The 25,653-nt window shown below is 37.2% G+C and overlaps 1 protein-coding gene and 1 long non-coding RNA gene across 4 annotated transcripts; both read left to right on the plus strand.

Annotated features, from left to right (window-relative positions):
* Positions 1-1,872: 1,872 nt before the first annotated feature.
* On the plus strand, positions 1,873-25,624 carry zdhhc18b (zDHHC palmitoyltransferase 18b). 3 transcript variants are annotated; one of them, XM_082186742.1, is made up of 10 exons: positions 1,873-2,838; positions 5,622-5,782; positions 14,688-14,843; positions 17,437-17,574; positions 18,283-18,334; positions 19,170-19,272; positions 20,455-20,567; positions 20,694-20,790; positions 22,452-22,532; positions 24,191-24,321. In XM_082186742.1, exons 1-9 carry the CDS (start codon positions 2,597-2,599, stop codon positions 22,491-22,493), a joined length of 1,104 nt encoding a protein of 367 aa, XP_082042868.1. In that variant the 5' UTR covers positions 1,873-2,596; the 3' UTR covers positions 22,494-22,532; positions 24,191-24,321. The 3 variants fall into 3 exon arrangements, with proteins under 3 accessions (XP_082042868.1, XP_082042867.1, XP_082042866.1); XM_082186741.1 differs by having other exon boundaries at positions 1,874-2,838; positions 22,452-22,528; positions 24,191-24,325; XM_082186740.1 differs by lacking the exon at positions 22,452-22,532 and having other exon boundaries at positions 1,875-2,838; positions 24,191-25,624.
* LOC309511618 lies at positions 8,664-12,298 on the plus strand. The gene is made up of 2 exons (XR_014210729.1): positions 8,664-8,774; positions 10,174-12,298. It is a non-coding gene; the product is annotated as an uncharacterized lncRNA (long non-coding RNA).
* Positions 25,625-25,653: the final 29 nt, after the last annotated feature.

Raw genomic sequence — 25,653 nt, forward strand, 5'->3', positions numbered from 1 at the left:
CTATTTTATAACTCTAACTATCGAGATAAAAAAAAAACAAAAAAAAAAAACTAGAGATGGAACTTTTTACACCACGAACAAACCACTGAAATCGGTTGATAAATGTAAACTTTTTTTTTTTTATCCAGAAAAACCGCAGCTCATCCGTTACCTTGCGTTTGTTTACAGCGCAGTCTTGCCCTCAGTAATATGGCGGACGCGTTGACGTATCGCAGCAACGTTCCAAAGCGACAAATAGGGCGTATTTATTATGTATATGGTCTGAATCATAGACATAAGGTTTGAATGCCATGTATACTCATCTGTCTAACCATTGACCGATCGTCAAGCGCCCTCTAGTCTAGAGAGAGAGTAATGTTCTGTCTCATCATTATTGGCAAACATTTTCGCTCAATCCGAAGTGGGGTGAATTAAGGGTGATTGGGACAGTTTTTGAATTTCCGACTTGTGCAAGATTTCTTGCCATAAATTAAAAACATCTGCCCAACACATGATAGCCTACATTTCTGTAATACTGAGGATGTTACCTATAGCCTACATTTGAGCAGGGAAAAAAAGTTTATATTATAATGAAAGGATGTTACATAGCCTACACTTTTATGTAAACTGAGCCAAAACCCATTTTTTAAAATAATATTTGGGTGATTGGGACAGCACATCTTTTCATTAATTTAGGGTAGTGTAAGCATATCTATATTGCACAAGTTAGTTAATACTTTGATATAATTGCATCTGCAATTTTGTTTTTCCTGTTCATTGTTTAGTCATGTTTATTTCTGTTTAACTTTATTTCTAAAAGTTTATAAATCCACCCACTGTACAACACATGTAATTGAGGTAAATGAAGGCCAAAAGTCATTGAAAACATTTAAAATTAATAATAAAATAAAATAATTATTTTTATATATATATATATATCACCCTAAAATCATGCTGTCCCATCCACCCAAATTGTGTTTGGGTGGATGGGACAAAATAAAAACAACCTATTCTGAAAACAGAAACATGATATTAGCCAAACATTTTTTTTTACTGATTTGGTATCAGTAGTGCATCCTATTCGTGTTTCCATCAAAAGTTTGTACAATATAGTAGCTACGACAATTTTAGGACCTTATTATGAAATCAGCAAAAGCTAATGTCATTTTCCTCAGTTCATGTATTTTAGGGTCAACTTCCTGTGTGATGCCTGCCTGCCCCGCCCACCTACAGGATGTCACACCAATAAGGGTATCCGATTTTGCGGTCTCACAGCTAGGGCTCAGCAAAAAAAAAAATATTTATTTTTACTCATTATGTGAGAAAATAAACTCTATAGTTATACTGTCCCATTCGACCTTATGTCCCGATCACCCTTAATTCACCCTATGTATAAAAAAACAAACAAAAAAAAAACTTTATTAATGTATCTGTTCAATACAAATAGCACTTGCATTTAATATTTGATTTGATTATTATTTCATCAGTTTAATGTTTCTTTCCTAGAAAAGTGCCATGGAAATGTCATGCCGTCCGTCTGTAGATGCATAATCATGTAGCAACTGACCATGTATTAGTTTGTAGCCTACTGCAAATTCCTTTTTCATTGTATTCTTCATGCTTATACTTCATGATGTACATCATTTTCTCCAAAGGGTTCAAATGAAGAATTAAAAGAGGTTGCAGACATTTCTGCAATTTTCTTTGTTCTATTACTTGTGATATTCTCTATTTTCATTACTGATAACAAACATATTGTATTCTCATAACTCAAGAAGTTGAACTGAGAACTATTCAAACAAAATTTATTTTACACGATACAAGTCAACATTATTAAAGAAAAGATAGATAGATAGATAGATAGATAGATAGATAGATAGATAGATAGATAGATAGATAGATAGATAGATAGATAGATAGATAGATAGATATTGAATGTCACTGAAGTTGGATCTGGATTATCACTGCTTTCAGCGCCACAACAAACGTGTTCTTCCAGAATTACACGCTGAACACCATCAATGTGTAATACACTAAGAACTTTCAAAATATAAACACCATCAATGTGTAATACACGAAGAGCTTTCAAAACATAAACACCAACGTGTAATACTCAAAGAGCTTTCAAAAGATTATGCCATGAGCATCTATTACGCAGCCTGCTGTGTGAAGAGCATCCGAGGACTGTAGCGTCACATCCTGCGTGCCATCCACATCATCTGTGCGGCGGGATAAATCTGTGCAGCAGATCAAATATTATTATGCTCTAAATGTAAATAGCGACCCTCATTCACAAGAGAATGAAAGCGGAACCGGAGCGGATGGTGAAGCGTGCGTTTGCGTTACAAACAAACTACTGAATCCGCTGGTTTTTAACAGGTTTTTAATCGAACCATGTAGCGAGGACGCGTTTGTGACGTCGCCGCTGCATATCGCGTTACGTCACATGCTGGTAAATCCGTCGCGCGTTTCGCGATCTGTTTGCCAATAAAGCGGGTCGCGGTCGGCGTGTGTGCGTGCCGTGTTTGTGTAATGACACTATTAAGTGACATCTATCCGCTCGTATCGCGCAGCAGCTGATGTTTGATGGACAGTGGGCGCGATTTCACCGCCGTAAATGATGAAAAACCGCGAATATCAGCAAATAGATCCTCAGGCACTCGCGACACCGACCCCGACGCCTCCACCGCGACCTCTACCCGAGCACAAGCCCAAAAGAGCCCGGAGAAAATGGGAGGTGTTTCCCGGGAAGAACCGCTTCTACTGTAACGGTCGCATCATCGTGGCGCGTCAGAGCGGCGTGTTGCCGCTCACACTGGGACTCATCCTGCTCACCAGCGGACTCTTCTTCGTCTTCGAGTGAGTATGCCTTTGGCTGCTAGACCGCATGGTCACTGAGCTAGCTTGTTGATAGAACATCTAAGTTAAGCAAGTATAGTGCTGTGCTGTATGAAAGTATGAGGAACACAGCAAAGGCCTAGAGGAGATCGGGGTGAAGATGTCACAGGTGCATCTCAACGCGGTCAGGGTTTGGAGAGAAAAGTCCGATTCCATCATATGTTTTTGTCTGAAACCTGTCTGTTTACTCTACGAGTGGTTTTGTATGTTGGTCTCAAACACCTACTTCAAAGCAGTCTTAAATGTGACCCTGGACCATAAAACCAGTCACATTGGTAATTTTTTTGAAATTGAGATTTGTACATCATCTGTTATCTGTAAGATGAATAAATAATCTTTCCATTGATGTATGGTTTGTTAGGATAAGACAAAATTTGGCCGAGATACAATTATTTGAACATCTGGAATCTGAGGGTGCCAAAAAATCTAAACATTGAGAAAATCGCCTTTAAAGTTGTCCATTTATGTTCGCGGTTGTGCTGCATTCACTCACAAAAATAAATATGTTATGTATTTACGGTAGGAAATGTACTAAATATTTTCATGGCATAAAAGAAAAATTTATAATTTTGAGCCATATGTATTGTTGGCTATTGCCACAAATATACCCGTGCAACATGTGACTGGTTGTGTGATCCAGGGTCACAAATTAGAATGTTTTTGTGAAATAAAGCTACGCTGACACATTCAAATGATAGATCACTCTTAAAAAATGAGAATTTCATGTCGTTCTGTGGAACACACAAGATTTTGATTTTTTTTTTACTTTGATTTTTAAAAAATGCAAGTCAGTGGTAACATAAAAAAATAATAATGATTTATATAAAAAATATTAAGCAGCATTAATAGTAAGTTCAATAAGAAGTGAGAAGAAATGTTTTTGATCAGCATATTAGAATGGTTTCTGAAGGATCATGTTACACTGAATAATGAATTGCCTTTTATTTATTACATTTTAAAATAATTTTCCCTAGTTATTATAATGAAGGAATTATTATTATTATTATTATATATAATTTTTTTGTTGTTGTTGCAAGATTGTACTGTTCATAAGACAGAAGTATTTTTCATAAATGTCAGATTGGGCCGAGTTGTCGCGTTTTATCAGCATTTCATAAAAAAAAAAAAAAAAAAGTTTTTAGTGTTAATAAACAGTAGCTAGGTTTTCAATGTGACAACTTGCCCCATTTATGTGACAATGTACCCTTCTATAGAATCAGCATTGGACTGAATCTGATATTGTTTTTTTAATCAATATATTTTAATTTTAAGTGCCTGGTTAACTCTATGCAGTACCTCATTTATTATAAACGGAATGATTATTAGACTACAACAAAAAAAATATAATTGGCATTGCATGTTTTTAAAATTATTATCAGGAACGATTTTTATTTAATGTCATTATTATTTATACAAACTAGCCTATGTGACAATGTACCCTGAGCCTGCATTGGAAATCATCCAATGTTTTGTTGTTGTTTTTAATCTATACATATTGTTTTAAATTCTCTGTTTATAAATGAGTTTTATTCATAATAATCACTAGATCATTAAACTACAGCAATACAAAATAATGGCCTCTATGCATATTTTAAGAACTGTTAATAACAATAAGTAAGGGATAATGTAGAGCGAGGCGGTTGGGTCTTGAATCATCCTGAAGGGATTGTATTCGCTATAGCAACCGCCTCACTCTACATTATCCCGCTTATTACATGGCTTCCTACCAAATAAATCAATAATTTTACACAAAATATTGATTTTAAATAGGAGTTTGATTTAAAAATGATTGTATTGCTTCCACTAAAGAAAATAGTCCGTTCCGTCTCCACGGTTAGAATAGTTTTTCATGGCAATGGTGTTATACTTAGCAGCGGTCTGTTATCAAGAAATAACAGACCGCATTCTACATTAGAATTCAACCAAGCCATGTAATAATTCTGAATAATACAAGCTTGTTTTGTGATATAAATGGTTACAGATATATTGTCTAACTACATGTATATCTCAATTGTGACAATGTCTGTTATTAAAATAGCCTAAGTTTATTTAACCTGTGAATTCTTCTGTTGCAGTTCAGAGACCCAAATAGTGCCATTTCAGTAGACTTGATATTAGTCCTGATAATACTTTGCAAAGTCTGCATATGGAAAATCTCAACTGGTTAAACACGTGTCTCTTTTCTTGGGCAATAATATTGGAAATGTTCAATAGCTTCATTTGTGAGCAAGACGATTGCTACAAACTTGCCTCCCTATTCTGATTTAAACAATAATAGAAAATGTTCTATAAATCTGCATGTGAAATGTACGGTCTCTCTCTCGAGACAATATTTATACTGAGGCCACTTTTAGGGACTTAATTAATGATGTATGGTTACTTAAAAGTGGCTCATTTAATTTTAGTATTAATCATACCCCTCATTTTCAAGCAATTCCTTGTGGATACAGCACATTATGTGGAGATTCATTTTGTTTCTGTAGATAAAAAATTCATGTTTCATTAGGTTTATGTTCTTTATTTTCAATGTACTGCAACACTTTAGACATCAGTTCTTGTTTGGGTCCTCTTACACAACCACCGCTGTCTCTCGTTCTCTTTATAGTGCATTGGTTTAGCATTAGACATTGGATTTGGGATCCGCAGAGCTGCAGGGAATGGAACCATTTAATGGAGCACTATATTTTAAAGCTTCATTGTTCCGCAATCAATGTTTTCCTAATTGAGCCGTTCTGTGGTTACAGCTGCCCGTTCCTGGTGAAGCACCTCACCAGCTGCATCCCGGCCATCGGAGGGGTCCTTTTTGTGTTTGTGGTCATCTCACTCTTCCAGACCAGCTTCACGGATCCGGGGATTCTGCCTCGGGCAACACCAGAGGAGGCCGCAGACATTGAGAAACAGATCGGTGAGGGAGCACACATCTCCACGGGTCCATGGTTATGTTAAGAAAGGATAGAGTATAGGCTGTATGGCATACTAGATTTAGTTTAATCTAGTTTGTGAAACTTAAAGTGTGTATGTCAGGTTAAATTTTTTTTTTTGATATATTAAATAAGGTTTAGATGTCTGAGTGAAAATGTAATTATCATTAAAATTATTACTGTAATTGCCCTACAGTAAGCTTTATAGCCATTTCTGTCAAGATCATATTTTTAAACACAGCTGAGCTGTGACGTCAGAAGAGGGAGACGTGCCAAAAAAGTTCTATTCAAGTATGGAGAGAGTTTTGAGTCTGAGGAGATCCAAAATCCCCCTCAAACCTACGATGGCCCACAGCCATACAATTTTGAGCCTCCCAGGCGTGAGACAGATGAGGAGCCAAACAGAAATTTAAATAATTCCTATCGAAGAAACATAAATATCTGGTGTGAAGAGAACCAGTGGAGAGTTGGTCAGGTGTCTTGGTAAGTATAGGCATAACTTAGAGGTGGAACGGTATGTATTCGTATTGAACCGAAATGGTACGGGCGTCACGGTTCGGTGCATGAATATACACGGAGAATACACGGTATAAAAATAAATAAAACTCGCATGCAAATTAATTAATGCGGAACTACTGTTAGATACGCGAGGGACACCCATTCTAAAATGCATAAGGCACCTATAGATTTTCCTTTCTAAAGACCCAATTTATATTGTACTGTGCTGTTATAAATGTGTAAAATAAATTTGAGAATATTTTGTTTATTTTGTTTAAAAATGTAAATTTATTTTAAATGTAGCCTATTATAATACATTAATTTGTAAAAAATTAAAATAAAAAAAAGGAAAAAAAAGTCTGCAACTAATTCACCGTGTAATTCAGCGAGTGTTGAATTACACGGTAGAATCAAAATTATCTATTAAATTATTTTGCATTATTATCCAAGTTTGTCTAAAATATCTTTTGGCAATTGATTATATAATGAGTTAAGAAAGAGATGTCTGATGTTGTTTCTGGTTCATTCATCATTGTGGAAATGTGAGGGCAAGTCTAGGGCATTGCATTATGGGATAGAGTGCCCAGTGCATTGTGCTCAGTTGCTGCTATATTTTGACCAATGTATTAGGTCCTCCACATTCATATATCAGTGGTGGGCTGTCAGGGGCAGCAAGGCCTTCTCTGCTGGTCTAAACACTATCAGAATCACTGACTTGCACTTTAATATATTTTTTCCATGAATGAGTATTAAATTATTCCCAATAGTCCATTCTCTTAATTTCATAGCTTTTAGTGTATGTTTATGTTAGAGCTTTTATCCAATCATATTTCAGCCATCATGTGTTGCCATGGCCAAATAAATCTGCCTTGAGGCCTTCAGAATCAATAGTGCAGGTGCCTGTAGCTTAAAATTAAAGGGTTAGTTCACCCAAAAATGAAAATTCTGTCAGTAATTACTCACCCTCATGTTGTTCCAACCGCATAAGACCTTCGTTCATCTTCGGAACACAAATTAAGATATTTTTGATGAAATCTGAGAGCTGATCACTCCTCCATAGGCTCCTAGCTGGCCCAAACTTGCTGGCCCAGAAAAGTTATTAAAGAGATCGTTAATATAGTCCAAGTGACTACAGTGGTTCAATCTTAAGTATATCAAGCGACGAGAATACTTTTTGTGTGCAAAAACAAACAAAAATAACGACTTTATTCCACTATTAATTTCCTTCTCTCTGGGCCTCGTAGTGTTTTTGCGCTGCGCGTCTGTGTTATACGTCATCACGCAACACACACATGACCAGCGTCGGCCAATAGTGAGCCTACGTGGTGACGTGTAACACAGACGCGCTGCGCAAAAACACTACGCGAACCAACTAGAGGTCCAGAGAGAAGGCAATGAATAGTGGAATAAAGTCGTTATTTTTGTTTGTTTTTGCACACAAAAAGTATTCTCGTCGCTTGATATACTTAAGATTGAAGCACTGTAGTCACTTGGACTATATTAACGATCTCTTTAATAACTTTTCTGGGCCAGCAAGTTTGGGCCACCTAGCAGCCTATGGAGGAGTGATCAGCACTCAGATTTCATCAAAAATATCTTAATTTGTGTTCCGAAGATGAACGAAGGTCTTACGCGGTTGGAACAACATGAGGGTGAGTAATTACTGACAGAATTTTCATTTTTGGGTGAACTAACCCTTTAATGGCAGTGAAACTGTTGCTTTAACCAATCAGATAATCAGTCAGATTTAAACAGCCAATCAGATTTCGATTTGACTGCATTGGGGCCATCTAGCAGGCGTACAATAACGTCGGCATTTTCACATCCTTTGATTGGATGGTCAGAGCGCGTACTATTACTGGTAGTCAGAGGCTGAGCTAGCTAACTGCATCTGTAGCGAACTGCATAAACTAAAATATATTCCTGTAGATTTAATAGTTTTTCAACCCACAAATTAATGTTTCTTTCCCTCCTCGCCCCCAGGTTCAAACACACCGGAAAAAATCCCTTATTCAGCCATCCAGCTTAACGCAGAGTCACGGAACTCTATTCGATCAGTCCGGGTAATAACAGAACTAACTGACTGACTGTAATGTATGCCATGACTGATTTTGAAGGCAAAAGTCCCGCTGAGCTCATTGATTTCCTTCAAAAATCTGTGTGAGAGCATGGGTCAGCTGTACACATCGTCATGTTTTACGTCATGTTGGTGACTGTCCCTGTGTCCACTGCTTCTGTCGAGCAGACACTCTCAGCCCTAAAGCGAATTAAAACTTATACCAGAAATACGACGGGACAGACTCGACTTTCAGCATTAGCCTCGATTAGCGATAGAAAAGGTTGTTGGGACTGAAACACACAGATAACCTGTACAACAATTTTAAAGCAACACTGTGTAGGATTTTCTCCCATCTAGCGGTGAAATTGTATATGACTACCAACTGAATATTACTTTCTAGCCCCTCCCACTCCAAGGGCGTTTTAACTCCTACCAGGGTTTCCGCGGAGTCATAAAAAGTCATAAAACGTCTTAAATTTAATGATCAGAATTTTAGGCCATAAAAAGTCATAAAAACGTCCGGATTTTCCATACAAGGTCATAAATTTCATTTAGCCACGTCTTAAATTGATATGCTCGTTCATTCGTTGGTTCTACCATTGCTTTTTCCCCCTGAAAATGCGCTGGCGGCATAATGTTAAATGCACAGGTTAAATGCGCCAAAAGCGGAACGCTCATTTGAAACGCGCGCCACACGAACCATTTACCCGCTCGGCTCCAAGTCCAAACGGCAGCACAGCGCGAGCTCAATAGAACTGATGCGTTTACTCTGATCGGTCTCGGTCCCAAGATCCAGTGAGAAGTGCTTGAATTCAGCGAAGAACACACTGTCTCAGTGATTTAAACCAGTTTAAAGGCAGATTGAACAGCGCTGACCAACAGGAGAAACTCTGCACAACGATACAGTCTGAAGGCTTTTCCGTCTACAATCTCCCATCATTTATCATGGATTTACTGTAACGTTAGCCTAGTAATATTAACTGCACCATGTGGGATATACATATTGAATTTTATTATATTATTAGTGCTGATAATGTATTAAAGGACTAATGGAATATTTACAGTATTTAATAATGTATTTAGGCTACTGTTTTTCATACATTTCCTGAAGATATGTGCCATCAAAGTTAGGCAACACAAACCTGTTTCAAGACTTGGCCCCTATTAGCACGTGCAGAAACTAAGTAATTATTTTCCCAATAAAGATATTTATTTTGTTAAGGACAAATGACAAATGTTTGAATGTCCTACCTCAGATTTGTGAAATGTTCACCTGTTTTAGCAAGTGTTTGTCATTATATTTTCTGACAATAAAGAGTAAAGTTAGTTTAAAACCACAATTAAAGCTCTGGTTTCTACAACTTTCACTTAGAAGCAACAGTCTGCCTTTAAACTTGAAAGAAATAAAGATTTGACATTTATCGTGATAATTATCGATATTGACTAATATAAAACAATTATCGTGATAATTGTTTTTGGCCATATTGCCCAGCCCTAACTGAAATCTCCCGGTCTATCACAATGGGAAAGTGTACATTTAACGAGCCATGGCTCAAAGATGGTGTGTTTAGTAGTTGGCTCAAGCCTGTTGCAAATAATCAGTATCAAGCATATTGCACACTGGGTAAGAAGGCGTTGGAGCTGTCTTTAGGCATTTAAATAATACATCTTGTTACTTTCAATGAAAGTCAATTAAAAAAAAAACTTTTGAAAGGAATTTTAATGATTTTTCGTAATTCGTGTAGGTCATAAATTTCAATCATAATGGTCATAAAAAGGTCTTAAAAAGTCTTAAATTTGACTGACCAAACCCTGCAGAAACCCTGTCCTACGGTGGCCGTATTATTTCAAATCTGCCGGCAGTCATGAGTAATCTCCCCCTCGCATTCGTCACGGTGCCAGTGAGTGTAAAAACGCAAAAGGCGAAGCTTGAATTTCCAGGTATGTCCCTCTTTGTCTAATGTATTTTCAAGATGGATGCACAACATGGCTTCCGCCATTCGAGCGACTCGCTCGTATGTATTCTAAATGGCAGATTATACACTTACGAGAATACTTAAAGGTGCTCTTAGCGATGCCGGGAGTCATAACTTTTTGTTGACATTCGAATTGTTGTCAAACAAAACGGAGGCTAGCTAGACCCTCCCTCCTCATCATCCCGTCTCCTCCCTCCTCCCCTCCCTTCCGGCATAAAGGAAAGTCAAAGTAGTCACTAAAAACAAAGTTAAGTTTTACTGATACTTCTTTCAATGTGTAATGTCGCCAAGTTAGATAAATGCCTTTATATATTGCAGAACAGAATGCAGAAAAAAAGAAATATTATCTTAATATCGTTTCGCCATCTGAGGTTATAACTATAGCTCCCATACAAAGACGCAATAATAGCAAGATAACGTTAGCTTCGCGTTTCCCAGTGAGCATAAACAACGGCAGCGTCGTAAACAAATTTAGTCAAAATTGTCAACAGCCTATAAATGAACATTCAAATTCATAACAAACAGTGGGTGAAAACAATCATTCACACAAATTGTCTTGAATTTGCTTGATCATTAACAATAGAGATTGATCGCTAGCTGCTAGAAACATATATATGTTGTATTCACCAAAGTTAACGCTGACTGCATAGTTCTAGCTAATTACATCCTTGTGCTGGTTTGGCGAACATGAACGTCAGTTCAGAAATAAAAATGGATTTACCTGTTCTGCAAAAACAGAGCAACTGAATGTCGGATTGGAAGCCCTTCTGCCGGCGGAGTTCTCGCACCTTTCAAAGGCTTTTCTGATGTAAATTCGGTACTTTGCGCGTCCCTTATCCTTGTCCCTCTTCTTTGCAATTTGTTCATCGGAACGTCGTCTATTTGGTCGTGTGTCGGCCATAATTCAAACTTCCCTCTTCATGCTTCTCTCTCCTCCACACCCACTTCATGTGTACGTGCACTAACCCCCCAAAACCACACCCCTCAAATACTTCTTGCCAGTGATTGGCTGGAGCACTGTTTGTTGTGTTTCGTGGTGCGGGTGAGCCCAGTTTGTTTTTGTTGCCGTTTGTGGAGCCTGTGGTGTCTAGAGAGACCGCGTTTTTTTACAGTGTGTTCAGGGGACAGGCAGCTAGCGGATAGTGAGGAGATGTTTGCTGTATGTGACAAAAAATGTTTTGGCCTAAAAAACACGTGGCATCGCTTAGAGCACCTTTAATTAGTTGGTTGAAGTGATTACACATTAATGAGAATGTATAATTTTGAAAGAACAAAGTGTTTTTTGCTAAAAATCTACTTAAAATATTACACAGTGTAGCTTTAAAGCAGCACTATGCAGTTTTGGCAATTTCTTCGCTGTTTTCTCGCTTTTTGCTCGCGGGTTTCTCTATAGAGCTCCCCCTACAGCTTCAGAATAGATATTTGACGACACTGTCTAAAACTCGTTGGTGACTCGCCCCCCTCCCATCTTCTCCCTCTGTTCATGTGCATTTGTTTTCAAAGAAGCCGGCGAATGCACGGAGCCATGTGCACTGAGGTATGTATGATACACAGAAGAATAGCATATAAATGTATGTGTGCAGTGGCGTAAAGCAATTCGTTACATCGTGAGACCTGATATCACGCGATACTTCCCGCCGGCCCAAAGTTGCAAGGGTGGTTTTTCCGCTCACAGGCGCTAGGGGGAAGCGAGACGGCCACCATTCAACCCGAAAAAAAAGTCATAAAACCATTCCAATGACTCCGAAGCTGTTCAGATAAGGTAAATTAAGTGTTAAAAAACTGCATTGTTCCCCATTAAGTCTTTTTGAGGAAATAAATTAGGATGGATTTTGTGTAAAAAATCAGTAGTTTTGGTGAGAATAATGCATTTTTTGCCCCCTAGTTTTCCCGTGGTGAATATGATGTTCTTCATTTTTCTTGGAAATGTATGATCGAAACTTTTTAAAATGTTTTTTTTAAACAAATACTATTATATTTATTATTAAATTATATATTATTAAATCAATATATTATTATATTGACGGTCATAATGTTATTCTAAAATTTCAACTCTAAAACTGGGATAAAACTATTGATTTGAAAACATTCTTATGAACAAAATAAAATAAGTAAATGAAAACCGTGAACAGAAATTGAGTTATTGTTAGTTATCTGACCCGTGTCTGTGATCGCATTTACCGTTGGTTGTTTGGCAAATTTTTGCGGACAACATTACATAAATGTATAGACAGTTACTTTTATTATTTATTCATTAAATTATAGCCTTAATAATTAGGTAATCATGTTTTAAATTAATTTTTTTATTTTTTTATTTGTTGTTTACGATAGCTTCTGACAATTAAAACAAAACATCAGACTCATGTATTTATGACCTCAATTACTGCTTTATTTGTTCAGAAACAGAAGCTTAAGATAACAATGTTATTTGTGTATTTTACTTGTCATATTTTTAGCATAGTAGGGTACAGCAAAACTACAACACTTTCAGGATAGCTATTTTATGGAGCTGCCAACACAAGGAACTCTGACGGCATGCCTTCAGTTAACAAACACCCCATTTATATATAAAAAACTATATATTATTAAATTGTACATAAAATAATTTATTTACTAGTTTCGTTCTTGCCCCCTCTTTGCCCACAAAATTTTGTAGAAGTTTTGCAAATGTGATGTGCCTTAAAACATTTGGAAAATCAAATCTATAAAACCCTTCTTTGAGAAGATTAGAGGACATTCTGCCCTAATTACAGAGGTGACACTGACATGATGACTGTCACATGACAGGATGATTGTCATCTGGAACACACACTCCCGCAGGCCTTGAAATATCTTCACCCGCTCAGTAGTAGCAAACTCTTGTCTGATTGTTGCAATGAAATGTGACCTTATTCACCCATGCAGATTCATCTATTATTGTCCTGCCAATAAGAGAACTGAAAGAGTCTCTAGATTTTAGTTTTACTAATAAAATAAAATTTCTGCTCTATTCGAGCTGTTCAGGTTGAACTGTTTGTGAGGAACTGAGAAATGGAACATTGCATGATGGATCACTTTCTGACTTGTAACAGCGTTTAGTTTTTTTTCCCCAAGTCACATTTATAACCTGTGTTTCTTCTCCCTTCTGACCTTAACTGGAAAAAAAGGCTTAGTTTGTTTGCTGGAGTAATAAAAAATGTTTTTTACATCTTTGAACCATTTATTTCTGACCTGTAAATTTACCATTTGCAAAATGTAATTTAATTTTCAACAGTAATGCTGTGCTGAATTTAAGTCCGAATTGACATCCAAGTGGCAGAAATTAAGTCAAGTTTGAGGATCAAATACTGTATATGGTATAGTTTATGATGTGATTGACTGAATTGGAATCAGAAAATTACGGATTTGAGGCTTTTCCATGGTTTTTCTATGTAAATGCGTTACACTGTTGCCCTTGTGTCTTTTGCAGCTTCTAGCGTATGAAAAGCCATTCTAACAATGTTATGCTTAAGTTAAAATTAGTTTAAAAAAAAAACTCATCTCTAGACTTTTGGCTTTTTTATTAAATTTTTTTACTTTCATGCGTAATGTTTTTAAGCTAAAAAAGCTAACATTACACTGCACTGCTTTTCTGTTGTTTTCCATGTTAACGCTCACTAGACTGACATCTTTAACTCTTGTTCTCACATCTCACATCATTGCAGCTGTTCCTAATGCACTGCACTCAAGTTAGGAGTTCAACTTTTTAAAAACTCATCTATCTCTAGACATGTGTTTGTATGTGTGTGTGTTTGTGTTTTTCCCTGCTTCTCAGGTTTTTAAATAAAAAAAATGTAAAATAATGTAAAAGATTGGTCAAAGACTTCCGTCAAGCGCATATTTACATAGGAAAAACAATTAAAATGCAGTACAGTGGAACGCAAAAACAAGTTCCGTATCATTTGTTAGTGTAATTTACAGTTTATTGAGGTGATCACATTCATCTAAATGTTAAATTTGCCATTGTTTCATTTACATGTTGGATTCAATTTGAGTGTAAGCATGATTGTGTGCCTCTGGTTAGATGAATTGGATGGAAAATATTATCCAGTAAATAAAATAAGAGACCAAATTAGTTTGGTTAGTATGAAACAGAATTAGGACCGTGTGCATTCATTGCTTTTACTTAATGTGGCTTACAGAGTGGAATACAACGACAAACGCTGTTCATCTAGTTGTTCCAATAAACAGGAAGTCTTAGCTGTTTAGAGACACTTATTAGAAACTGTTCAATAAGAGCTTTTAAAAATCTGAATGATCCTAACTGCATAGTTTTGTTGTTTTCCTTAACTTTTGTTATTGAAATTCCTTCCTGCCACATGTTTCTCTCTCTCTCAGACAACCCAACAGGCTCATCTTCATCCTACCGCCCCCCTCCACGCACTAAGGAGGTCATCATCAATCAGCAGGTGGTTAAACTCAAGTACTGCTTCACCTGCAAGATCTTCCGCCCACCGCGCACCTCCCACTGCAGCCTGTGTGACAACTGTGTGGGTGAGTGTTGAGGAGGAGATGTACAGCAGAGAACAGTGAGATCCAGCTTTGTTGTTTGGCGTGGGCCAACAAATCTGGGGCTGTTTTTTTAATTATTAATGACGTTTGCTAATCTAGTCATTTTACTATTGCTTTTACTTCATGTTAGAAGTTTACATTTACCTTTATGCATTTGTCATATGCTTCTATTTAAAGCTACATCAATCCCATGACATTAGCAATGCTAGCGCCACTCTGTACTGCTCTAGAAAGCAGGTCTCCCAGATATCACCTAGAACACCATAGCAATTGTTCACACCAGATTTTTTTTTTTTCGCAATCACAATTTTTAGCGCAATTAAAATTTTTCTTTAGCAAGTAATTATATTTATTTTGCCCCATTCATGTTTGCAATAGGAATTCTTTGTTAAATTGTTCAGCACTGAACCAAACTAACCAATTTTTTTTTAAATCAGACGAAAAGACAAAGGTACAATATTGTGTACTTAACTGCTTTAGTGAGGGAAAGAACTACAATCCCATGAAGCATTGTGATTGTCAATTCAATTAAAAACTATGCAAAAATGTATATTATGTATATAGTGCAAAATGTGCATATGTATGACTACTTAAATACATAAGTAGTTTGAGAGCCTCGGTAAGACATTCAATGTGGAACTAGGCAAAGCTAGACAGACTTTCTTCTCAAATATTATAAACAGAAACATAAACACACGCACTCTTTTTGCTACTGTAGAGAGTCTAACAAACCCCCCAAGCCAGATTCCCAGTGAAATGCTCTGACAGCAAGTGGAGTGAGTTTGCTTCTTTCTCTGAGAAAATCAATAATATCAGAAAGGCGATCAGCATATCCTCGTGTGGCACTGAGGTCAGACAGATCTGACCACATCTGCAGAAAGTTACTATGTCTAATTTTGAAGAAATTAGTGGTAACATTTTGAAGAAACAGTACAGCACCTTAAAACATTAACCTGCGCCCTTGACACAATCCCCACTTCCTTTTTCAAAAGTGTGTTAAACTGCTTAGAAGCAGAAAAGTAAATTCCTCACTTACCTATGGGATTTTTCCAAAGTCCCTTTAAAACTGCTTCTTGACAGGCTGGAAAACTGGGTCGGGCTTTCTTGGATAGTCCTAAAATGGTTCAGGTCATACTTAGAAGAGAGAGGTTATTATGTGACCATAAGTCTGAGTGGACATCCATGACTCCCTCAAGGCTCAATTCTTGCGCCAATCCTGTTCTGCCTGTACATGCTCCCACTGAGCCAAATAATGAGAAAGAACCAAATTGCTTACCACACACGACTGTGTGGCAGACGACACACAGATCTACTTAGCCCTATCACCTAACGATTACAGCCCCTGTGCCAATGCATTGATGAAGTGAACAATTGGATGTGCCAAAACTTTCTTCAGTTAAACAAAGACAAAACTGAAGGGTCATTGCGTTTGGAAACAAACATGAAGTTCTCCAGGTGAACGCATACCTTCACTCCAGGGGTCAAACAACTAAAAATCAAGTCAGGAATCTTGGTGTGACACTAGAGTCAGACCTTAGTTTCAGTAGTCATGTCAAAGCAATAACTAAATCAGCATACTATCATCTGAAAAATATTGCAAGAATTAGATGCTTTGTTTCCAGACAAGACTTAGAGAAACTTGTGCATGCTTTCATCACCAGCAAGGTGGATTATTGTAATGGACTCCTCACTGGCCTTCCCAAAAAGACCATAAGACAGTTGCAGCTCATACAGAACGCTGCCGCCAGGATTCTAAGCAGAACCAGAAAATATGAACATATCACACCAGTCCTCAGGTCTTTACACTGGCTCCCAGTTACATTTAGGATTGATTTTAAAGTATTATTACTGGTATATAAATCATTCAATGGCCTAGGACCTCAATATATTGCAGATATGCTCACTGAATATAAAGGTTTTAATTCCTTTCTATGTAAAGAATATTGAATAACTCTTTTAATTTTCCTTGCTTTTATTTTGTGATTACTGATTATTTTTATTCCTTTCTATGTAAAGCGCTTTGAATTGCCATAGTGTTTGAAATGTGCTATTTAAATAAACTTGCCTTGCCCTGCCTAAGGCATACTCTATTACGTAATTTGCAGAGCTTATGATTATCTTTTTTTCTTTTTTTTTTTTTTGAATCATAGGTAATGTAGTTTTTCACTTGGAATTCAGCTGTCAAACACAAATCAATTCCAAAATCCAATCAGTTCCCATAGGAAGAAAATTAATTAGATTTTTACGTCACTGTTGCACTCTATTTTGTTCTCACAAACACCACTCATAATGTCTTCATAAAATGTAATCTAGTAACATTCTGTATTAAATGGCAATATATTTTTTCTGTTTGCAGTTTCACACTATTCTGCTTGTGAATCCATGTGGGATGTTATTTTTCTCAGATGTAGCAGTGTTATTAATAGTGATGGATTTATGCAAGCCGGTTTGAACCAGTTTGTATTTTGGTTCAATCTCTCAAGTTCTTATTTGTTCTTAAGCCAGCAGACTTTTTAATTACTGCTGTAATAAATCAAGAACTATGTGACGCCCTGCTGTCTCTTGTCTTTGATAGAGCGATTCGATCATCACTGCCCTTGGGTCGGGAACTGTGTGGGAAAACGAAACTACCGCTTTTTCTACACCTTTGTCGTCTCGCTCTCTTTCCTCACGGCCTTCATCTTCGGTTGTGTAACCACACACCTGGCTCTAAGTACGTGTCATATCATTTAACTTGCCAACAGTTTCTGTGTCTTTAAGCTTGAGCAAATATATGTAACAGAGTCGTGTGTGAATTGAAACATTCGTTCGGTGATGGCAGATCATTTTCTCTTGTGTAAACAGATTTGTAACTAGACTAGGTATTTCTTTCTAATGCTTTTATTTTACACATCCACATGCATGAATGAATCAGTTTCCACAAAAATATGAAGCAAAAATATGACTGTTTTGAACATTTGCTGATCAAGATACATTTCTTATCATCATCAATCATATTAGAATGATTTCTGAAGGATCATGTGAAACTGAAGACTGGAGTAATGATGCAAGTTACATATACTTACTATAGTAATAACAGTAAATTATGCATAATTATATGCAACTAAACCAAACCCTACTTCTAAACATAACCCTATTGTAAGTAGTATATGTTGTGAATTAATATTACTCAGTACTTAAATGTATAGTTAACAAGGACACCTTAAAATAAAGAGTAACCAAATGTGTCCAGACGTTTGACTGGTAGTGTTGTGATTACATCAGCTCTTTTTAAAGAGTTAGTTTGGTTGCACTATGCTGCATTTGTAAAGTCAAACACGGTTGCCAAATGAGCCTGTAAGAGGCCATGTGTATCTCTTATTGGGCTTAAATGGCTTATGATCTGAGATAAGCTTTTATTGACTAATGTTCTCTTTTATAGGGTCACAAGGAGGAAATGGGTTGGTTTTTGCTCTCCAATCGAGTCCTGCCAGATATCCTTTCTTTTTTTTTTTTTTTCTGATTTCAGATGTTGATCTTCAAATTAAATTATTTTATTCTAATAAAGGAATGTTTTGGGTTAATATAAGTGAAGCTTTATGAACAGCATCTGAGACGCCAAAAATGGTTTCAACTTGTCCCTCAAAATCGAATCTATAGTAATGCACTTACAATGGAAATCTATAGGCAAGACATTGTACTGGAATAAATGTTCAAATACAGTGTTTTGCTAGATAGTATCTGGTAGTAAAAAACTTTTTACGTTGGTCACTTTTTCTGCAGTTTGAATTTGAGTGATTGTTCACAGTGCCTAAAATATCGCATTTCTGTTTTTAAACAAATTACAGATATCTTGGCTAAAAATGAATTAGTTTCCACAACTTAATTTGCGGCCATGTTGTATTCATTTGTTCTTTTGTTTCAGTAAAATCCTTCCCAAGACTAATTAATTTGTTCCCTTTGTTTTAGGTGAACCATGGCCATGTTTTACGAATTCATTCCCTTATTTATGTAAATTGTGACCAGATTGTACAAATCTGTCCTCTCTTTTTTTTAGTTCTGTTGTGGCCACAGTTTAACTAAAAAGACTGAACAGATTCCTAATTTCTGGCCTCGTAATTTCCCTCCCAAGTCAGGCTCCGTACTTTGTTACACTTGCCCCCATAGGCTTCCATTATAAGTGCCAATGCACTGCTTGAGTGATTGGTCAAAGTTATAGCCACAGATGCTGTTGATCAAGCTGTAATTAACCCAGTATATTCCTGTATAGTGTTAATTTGTATTTCTTTATTTGTTCAAATTCTGAAGCCTTCCTTGACGTCTATCCACTGCTCTTGAGTTAGTGGTTTGCTTCTTTTCTGTATGGTCCATTTTGGGCCTCTCAGGCTTCCATACATACCTGGTGGCTGCAAATCTTACTACCAATGAGGATGTGAGTGTTTTTCTTTCATTGCCTAAAAGATGTTTTTTTAATTTCAGGGCTAATTTATTCTGAAATAAAGCTGTTTTTTGTCTCTAATACACTCAAAATATTTTTGGACCTAAATTTAAAGTGTAACCTCGCCTATTTTCTACCCGCTTCATATTGTTACAGTGTCGGCAGTAAATGGAAAAATGAATGATGTTTACTCTTTCTCCATGTTACCTGGAACATAATATTCACATTCCTTTCTTTTGTCAGCAAAAGTCTTTGGTAACACTTTATAATGAGTATACAAATTTAAAGTACTTGCAAATCATTAACAAACTATTAGTTTATAGTTAGTATATTGTAGTCTCTTGGGCATTGTGAAAACTACAGCTTGTATTTCCAAATTTTTTTTTATCCCTGCCCAAGGTCGACAGAGGGTTGTTAAAGTCCCCGTAGTCAATAATTGTATCCCTTAAAACTCATCTTTAGTCACCAAGTTATTTCCTTTAAAAAAATAAAATAAATTACATGCCTTAAAATGTAGCTTGTATTTAACTTTACACCTTTTCCTCATTTAGCATACGTGGTTCTAGGAATATGCTAATTAGCCCCGCCTCCACTCACTCACACCAGCTCAGATATCCACTCGTTGACGATCACACGTTGACGTGATTGGATACAAGGTAGTTTATGTCAGAAACACCAGCTATTTGAAACCGCGTTTTTAAAACCGTCTTTGGTTCACTGCAGTTTAAAGGAGAAAACACTCCGCAATTGGTTTTGCACATGGTTTGTCTTAAAGCATATTAAAAGCACCACGTAGACACATAAACAACATAGTTTGATTTTCAATTTTGAAATATTATAAGGCTTATTATAAGGGTAGATTTATCACTGGAAATTGTATCGTACGTTGACTACTCATAGAACAGTATTATGGTAAAAATGGAACACATGGCAACAGCTTTCTTACCGCCGTTTTGGTTCGTTAAGTTGGGCAGAACTGACAGAACGGCAGTTTCTTTGTTTTTCCCTCCGTTTGGCCTAAACCACTGTATTTGTGGTCAACCAGATTGAAAAGTTGACTGGTGGTTAAACCTGTACAATCCAAATGAATTAGAAATTGAAGGAAACTTTATATGCAGTTCAAATACATAAATCTTGAAATAAGTATAATTTATTATTTTTTCTTCCATATTACAGATTAAAGGTTCCTGGTCAGGGAAAAGTGGAAACGAGGACGTTGGAAATCCTTACAGCTACAACAGTATGATCAAAAACTGCTGTTCTGTGCTCTGTGGACCCATGCCGCCCAGGTGAGACGAGTGCAGATCAGTAGGTTAAGCGTATTTGCCATGGCAGGCTGAAATAGTGCAGTTGAAGCCTGCATTTATTACTGTGGCTTTATTGTGATTCCCATTCTTCCTCTCTCGTCTTGTCAGTTTGATTGACAGGCGAGGTTTTGTGCCCTCCGATGACTCCGTCCAGACCAGTCCGGTGGAAATCGAACTTCCAGCTGTTAAAAACGACATAAACATGGTAGGACGTGCAGTCACCTCAGGCCGACCTCGGCCTCCTCCTCCTCCTCCTCCCCCGGTCGTAACCCTACAGCAACCTGCCATCTCCATACAGAACCACTCGACCGCCTGACTACTTGTGTCTGTTCCAAACCGAGCATCCCCCCTTCTTGCTGTGTTGTTTGATGCGTTTTGGCATGGGCCGCACCCTTTATTTAGATGTCAGACGGCGTTCGGTTCGCTGGACTGCCGCCAAGTGCGCTGTCTCAGATTTGTTTGGTGTTGAGTAGAGCCGTTACGGCTGTGCTGCCTTGGTCAAAGTCAGATAGATGAGATTTGTGTTTACTTTGAGTTTGAAAGGGAAATAAATGTTTATAGACCCATTCTCTGTGGTTTAGCTCCTTCTTAGATCAGTGGCTTGGAGTGTAGATGGTTTACAAAGGAATGGGTGTAGCTGACATGCTTCATGTTGCACATTTACAGAAAGAGGAAACGAAACTTCTGTCTTCCTGTAACATTAGGTAGAATTCTGAGTTAGTGAGCAGGAAAGACGCTGTAGTTTCATATGATGGTGGTGTTTGTTTTTAAAGCCCTTTATTTGAAGGTTCAAAGACCTTCAAATACTCTCAGATGTGCAAGATTATGGCATGCAATCGTGCTCTTGAAAAAACATCAGATATAAACAAACAACTGTCAATTTTTTTGTTTATTTTTTCTTATTTATTAAGGTTTGTGTAACTCAAGTTGTTTTTATTATAATCTGAGCATATACAAACAACTTGGGCTATTTAAGTTGTTTGTATAGTTTAGGATATTTTATTCAATCAAACAAACAACGTTTTTTTGTTTTAGTTTTTGTAGTTTTATAGTGGGTGTTTATCAACTTGAATGTGCCTTAAAGTTATTTGTTTTTCTCCGCTAGTAATGTGTTGTTTTATACTCGGATGTTAACCTCATCACCATCCAAAAGTAATCAAACAAACAGCGCTATTGTTTGTGAACATTTCTCTGGTTGTAACTTGGGGCAGAAAAGTCCATGTCATCGTGTATTCTGTGAAATCTAAAGTAAAATATCTAAATATGACTTCTATTTAACTTTGGAAAGTAACAGTTTGATTTTCAGAATAAAACTGATCAAATGAATAAGGTGCTAATGCATCTCTTCACTGATGCACTGTTCACTGTTAATAGCAGTAGTGGGAGTAGTGTAGGTATACTCATACTTGCCTTATTGTGTGTGTTTGCGTGTGTGTGTGTGTGTGTGTGTGTGCGTGCGTGCATGTTTATGTTGTGAAACAGTTTGCATGTGTCATGGACATTTCCCTTTGGGATTTTTATGTATTATGACAGCAAGGGTTTAAATCCCTGATTTTTTTAAATGATCATTTCCTGACATTTTTGTACTTTTTGAACATATTTGTGCTTGTATATGTTAAATGCCTTTTAATGTTAAATAAATATTTTTTCAAACTAAACCACAGAATTCCTGTCCTGCATGTACATTTGTTGTTTCTGCCATGATTTAATTATGTAGGGCGTGTTGTTTGTTTACGGCACACTTGACAGTTGTGTGGTTTTCCTGGCATGTTCCGATGCATTAGTGCACATTAGTGATGTTACACTTACCGGTCTTAGCACATTAACCCTTGTCCTCTGTGTGTGTGTGTGTGCATGTGTGTTTAGGAAAAAGATTGCCAGGATTTCGCCCTGTCTTGTGCCAGCTGATGGTTCAGTGGGCAGAAGTAGGGGATTGTAGGGAGGTTGGTAAGACTCAGGCGGGTGTTTTGGGCACATTCATAGATTCCTGTAGGTGGCGTCACATTGGCTCCACATGCTTTTGGCCTGCATGCTGCCTTACTGCTGCTGGCAGAGCTAATAGTGCTGATGCATGGCATCTGGCCTGATGTTTTACAGCATCAGCACACAATCAGTACTGCTCTTTCTCCTCCCATTCTGACCACTAACCACTATTTCATGTTTAGTTTGCGTAAATGTATGTGTGCAATATATTTTGGACTTGGACTTTGATTTAGTCTGTTGTCAAGCTGTATTATCATGCTGTGGACCAAAATCTTAGTGATAATTCCCAAAAAAATGACAAATTATGTCATTTTCTCACCCTCATGTTGTTCCAAACCTGTATAATTACTTCTGTGAATGACAAAAGATGTTAAGCAGAATGTCCTAGCGGTTCTTTCCCATACAGTGAATGCATGTTGAAGCCTCACAATCCCGGTTTACTATTCACAAGTTTTTTTTATAAGCTCTTTAGTTATTATTATTATTATTATTATTATTATTACTTTTAGAATTCCATTATTCATTTATTACAACAAAATGTGGATTTGCCTTTTTAATTACACGTCATATGAAAAACCAGTCAGTAAATATCACATGTAAGTGTCTCAAATCTAAAATATACATCACAATGGTTCTTGGGTCTGGTTATATCGGCATTGTGGTTTAGTGAGGGTAAGTGACTCATTGAGCGAGAATGATTTCTACCGCAAGATTCACGTCTGTGATCGGACACCACGGCTCACATTGTGTTTGTTATTGCATGCGTCAGAAGATACCGATGCACACTCTAAAGATGATATCTCAAGAAAACCACACGCTTAAGTTTTTGCAAGTGTCAAATTATGGCTAGATTTGAAATTGTTACAATTTATTTAAAGGTGTCCTTGTTACAGTGTAATTGTATATTTAAGTACCGAGTAATATCAATGAACGTACTTACTATATAGTTATGTTTAGGAATATGGTTTGGTTTAGAGTTAGTTGCATGTCATTTACTGTTATTACTGTAATAAATGTGTAACAGACTCTGTGAAATAGTGTTACCCACATATGTTGCATTTGCAGCTATTTAGTTGCATTCTAGTGTCGTTTTTGGAACGCCTATTTTAAGAGCAGCATGAACTTCTGCTAAACTTCTCCTTTAGTGTACTGGAGATGGTGTCAAATAAGTTTGGAACAACATGAGGGTGAGTAAATAATTTTAGATTTAAATTTTCAGTGAGCTACCCTTTAATCTGTATTTTGTGTCTGTCTGTTTTGATTTGACTCCTTATCTCTGATTCTCATGATTTTGCTGTTGTTAATTTCCATTGTTCTCTCCTGGCAGAATTTATATGACTTAAGTGGTCATATACAGTTCTATATAGCAGAACAAAAGAAGAACCATCTGCATGAGTCAACAGAGACGCTGATATCTGATTGACTGTTGCTTACTGCTCAGCTATTTACGTTTCTCTTTTAAACTGCATCAGAATACTTTTACTTCAACTTTCTAACTTGAATCTACTTCCTTTTTTTGTCTTTGTCACACCCATTCCCATATCCCTGGTTCTTTTTTTCTTTTTTTTCTGTCATAACCCTTCATCCATTGTTCCCTCACCCTGTCCTTTCTTCCTCCACAGTGCACGCATGGTACCAAAGGTCTGCTGGAAACGGCTTCTCGATCTCCTCTCCTCACAAGCTCCTGTCCGCAGGCCAAACCTCAAGCAGCGCCGGCCTTCTTGGAGCCTCTTCCAGAGGTCACCCCTTCTCCTGCCCTGGAGCCGGCCAAGACCACTGCAGGACGCCAGTCCACCAACACCCCTCACAAACATCACTCCCACCACAGATCCAAGGGAAAACAAGCCAGTCATCACACCCACAAAACATCCAACTCCTCTCCAAGACCCCATCACAGCCACAGTTCAAGACGGAAAGACTCCAAGAACAGAGACCCAAAATTCAGTTCTCTGCGCTGAGCAATTCAACTCCATGAACCTGCTACGTCCTGTCATATTGATGCGTTTCTTGGATTATTTGAGTTTGTCATCATAAGATTGATCAATTTGTAGGGTGGCTTCAGTTGGGACTCCAAACAAACAGGTCTAATGTTTCCAGGAAGACCTTAGTCTTGTCGGTAGTGTTATGGTCTTCCTGTTCTGTTGAGGAATACAATCAACGCTGCAATCTGGAGAGCAGGTGTGAAGTATGGACTTCCGTTAACAGATTGATAACTGGAAAACTTTGTAATTCATATACAGAGTGTTTTCCTAAAGACAAGCACAAAGGTCTCAAAAGTGAACTGCAGGGCAATTGCCTTTAAGACAACTGGTCATTCTTAACAGTGAGTTCCAAAATGAGCTTCATCACAACAGCAATATTGGAACAAGAACACTGTTGTCCTCAATATGGACATGAACTCTGGGATCCATTTCTCATTGTGGATACATTGGTCAAGCTTCAATAAGCAAGAACCAATCTTTATGCAAAAAAAAAATAAAAAAAAAATAAAAATAATCCACGAGCATGCCTGGAGAATATAGCTCACAATCATTCTTCATCCATCATGTTGAGTCTTGTTGAATTCTTATTTTTCCCAAAGGACCTCAGCATGATTTTGTAAGATATTGTGTTTGAAACATGGTGTTAGTGTGCACAAGTACCTGCTAATGTGGATGAGATGATGCCTCTGAGTCTCCTGATCACCGTGTTGAAGGTCTAGTTGAAAAGTAATATGAGTGTTTCTCTCTAAACCTCGTCACATCTGCTGTTCTTCACGTTGCATTCCTGACCCACTGCTGTCTATCAGTAAATAAGTAATCAGACAGTCTTAATGCACTAAGTCTCAATGCAGCAATACTGTAATGTTTTAGTTACTCATTGTTTGACTCATGTGCTACTACTGTATGTGTGGACACTTTGTGTTTGAATGGGAATGGGTATATGGGTGTTATTGTTATCCAGGTTTTGACTTAATATGCAAACTGAATGTTATTTATGAATGCTGAAATTGATCCTCTGTTTTTCAAGACCTCTGCAACATTTGCACAAATAAATATGAAGAACTAAACGGGCAAGCCTGGAGTTTTTGAGACGTTTCTGTGTT

This window comes from Leuciscus leuciscus, assembly GCF_965113295.1.
Source record: "Leuciscus leuciscus genome assembly, chromosome: 12".
Taxonomy (NCBI): domain Eukaryota; kingdom Metazoa; phylum Chordata; class Actinopteri; order Cypriniformes; family Leuciscidae; genus Leuciscus; species Leuciscus leuciscus.

Bases quoted from the DNA above. Each gene is read 5' to 3' on its own strand.
- zdhhc18b (XM_082186740.1), top strand. From the start codon at position 2,597: ATGATGAAAAACCGCGAATATCAGCAAATAGATCCTCAGGCACTCGCG. The intron at 5,783-14,687 runs GTGAGGGAGCAC...TCTCTCTCTCAG, and splicing joins AGACATTGAGAAACAGATCG to ACAACCCAACAGGCTCATCT. The intron at 20,791-24,190 runs GTAGGACGTGCA...CTTCCTCCACAG, and splicing joins TTAAAAACGACATAAACATG to TGCACGCATGGTACCAAAGG.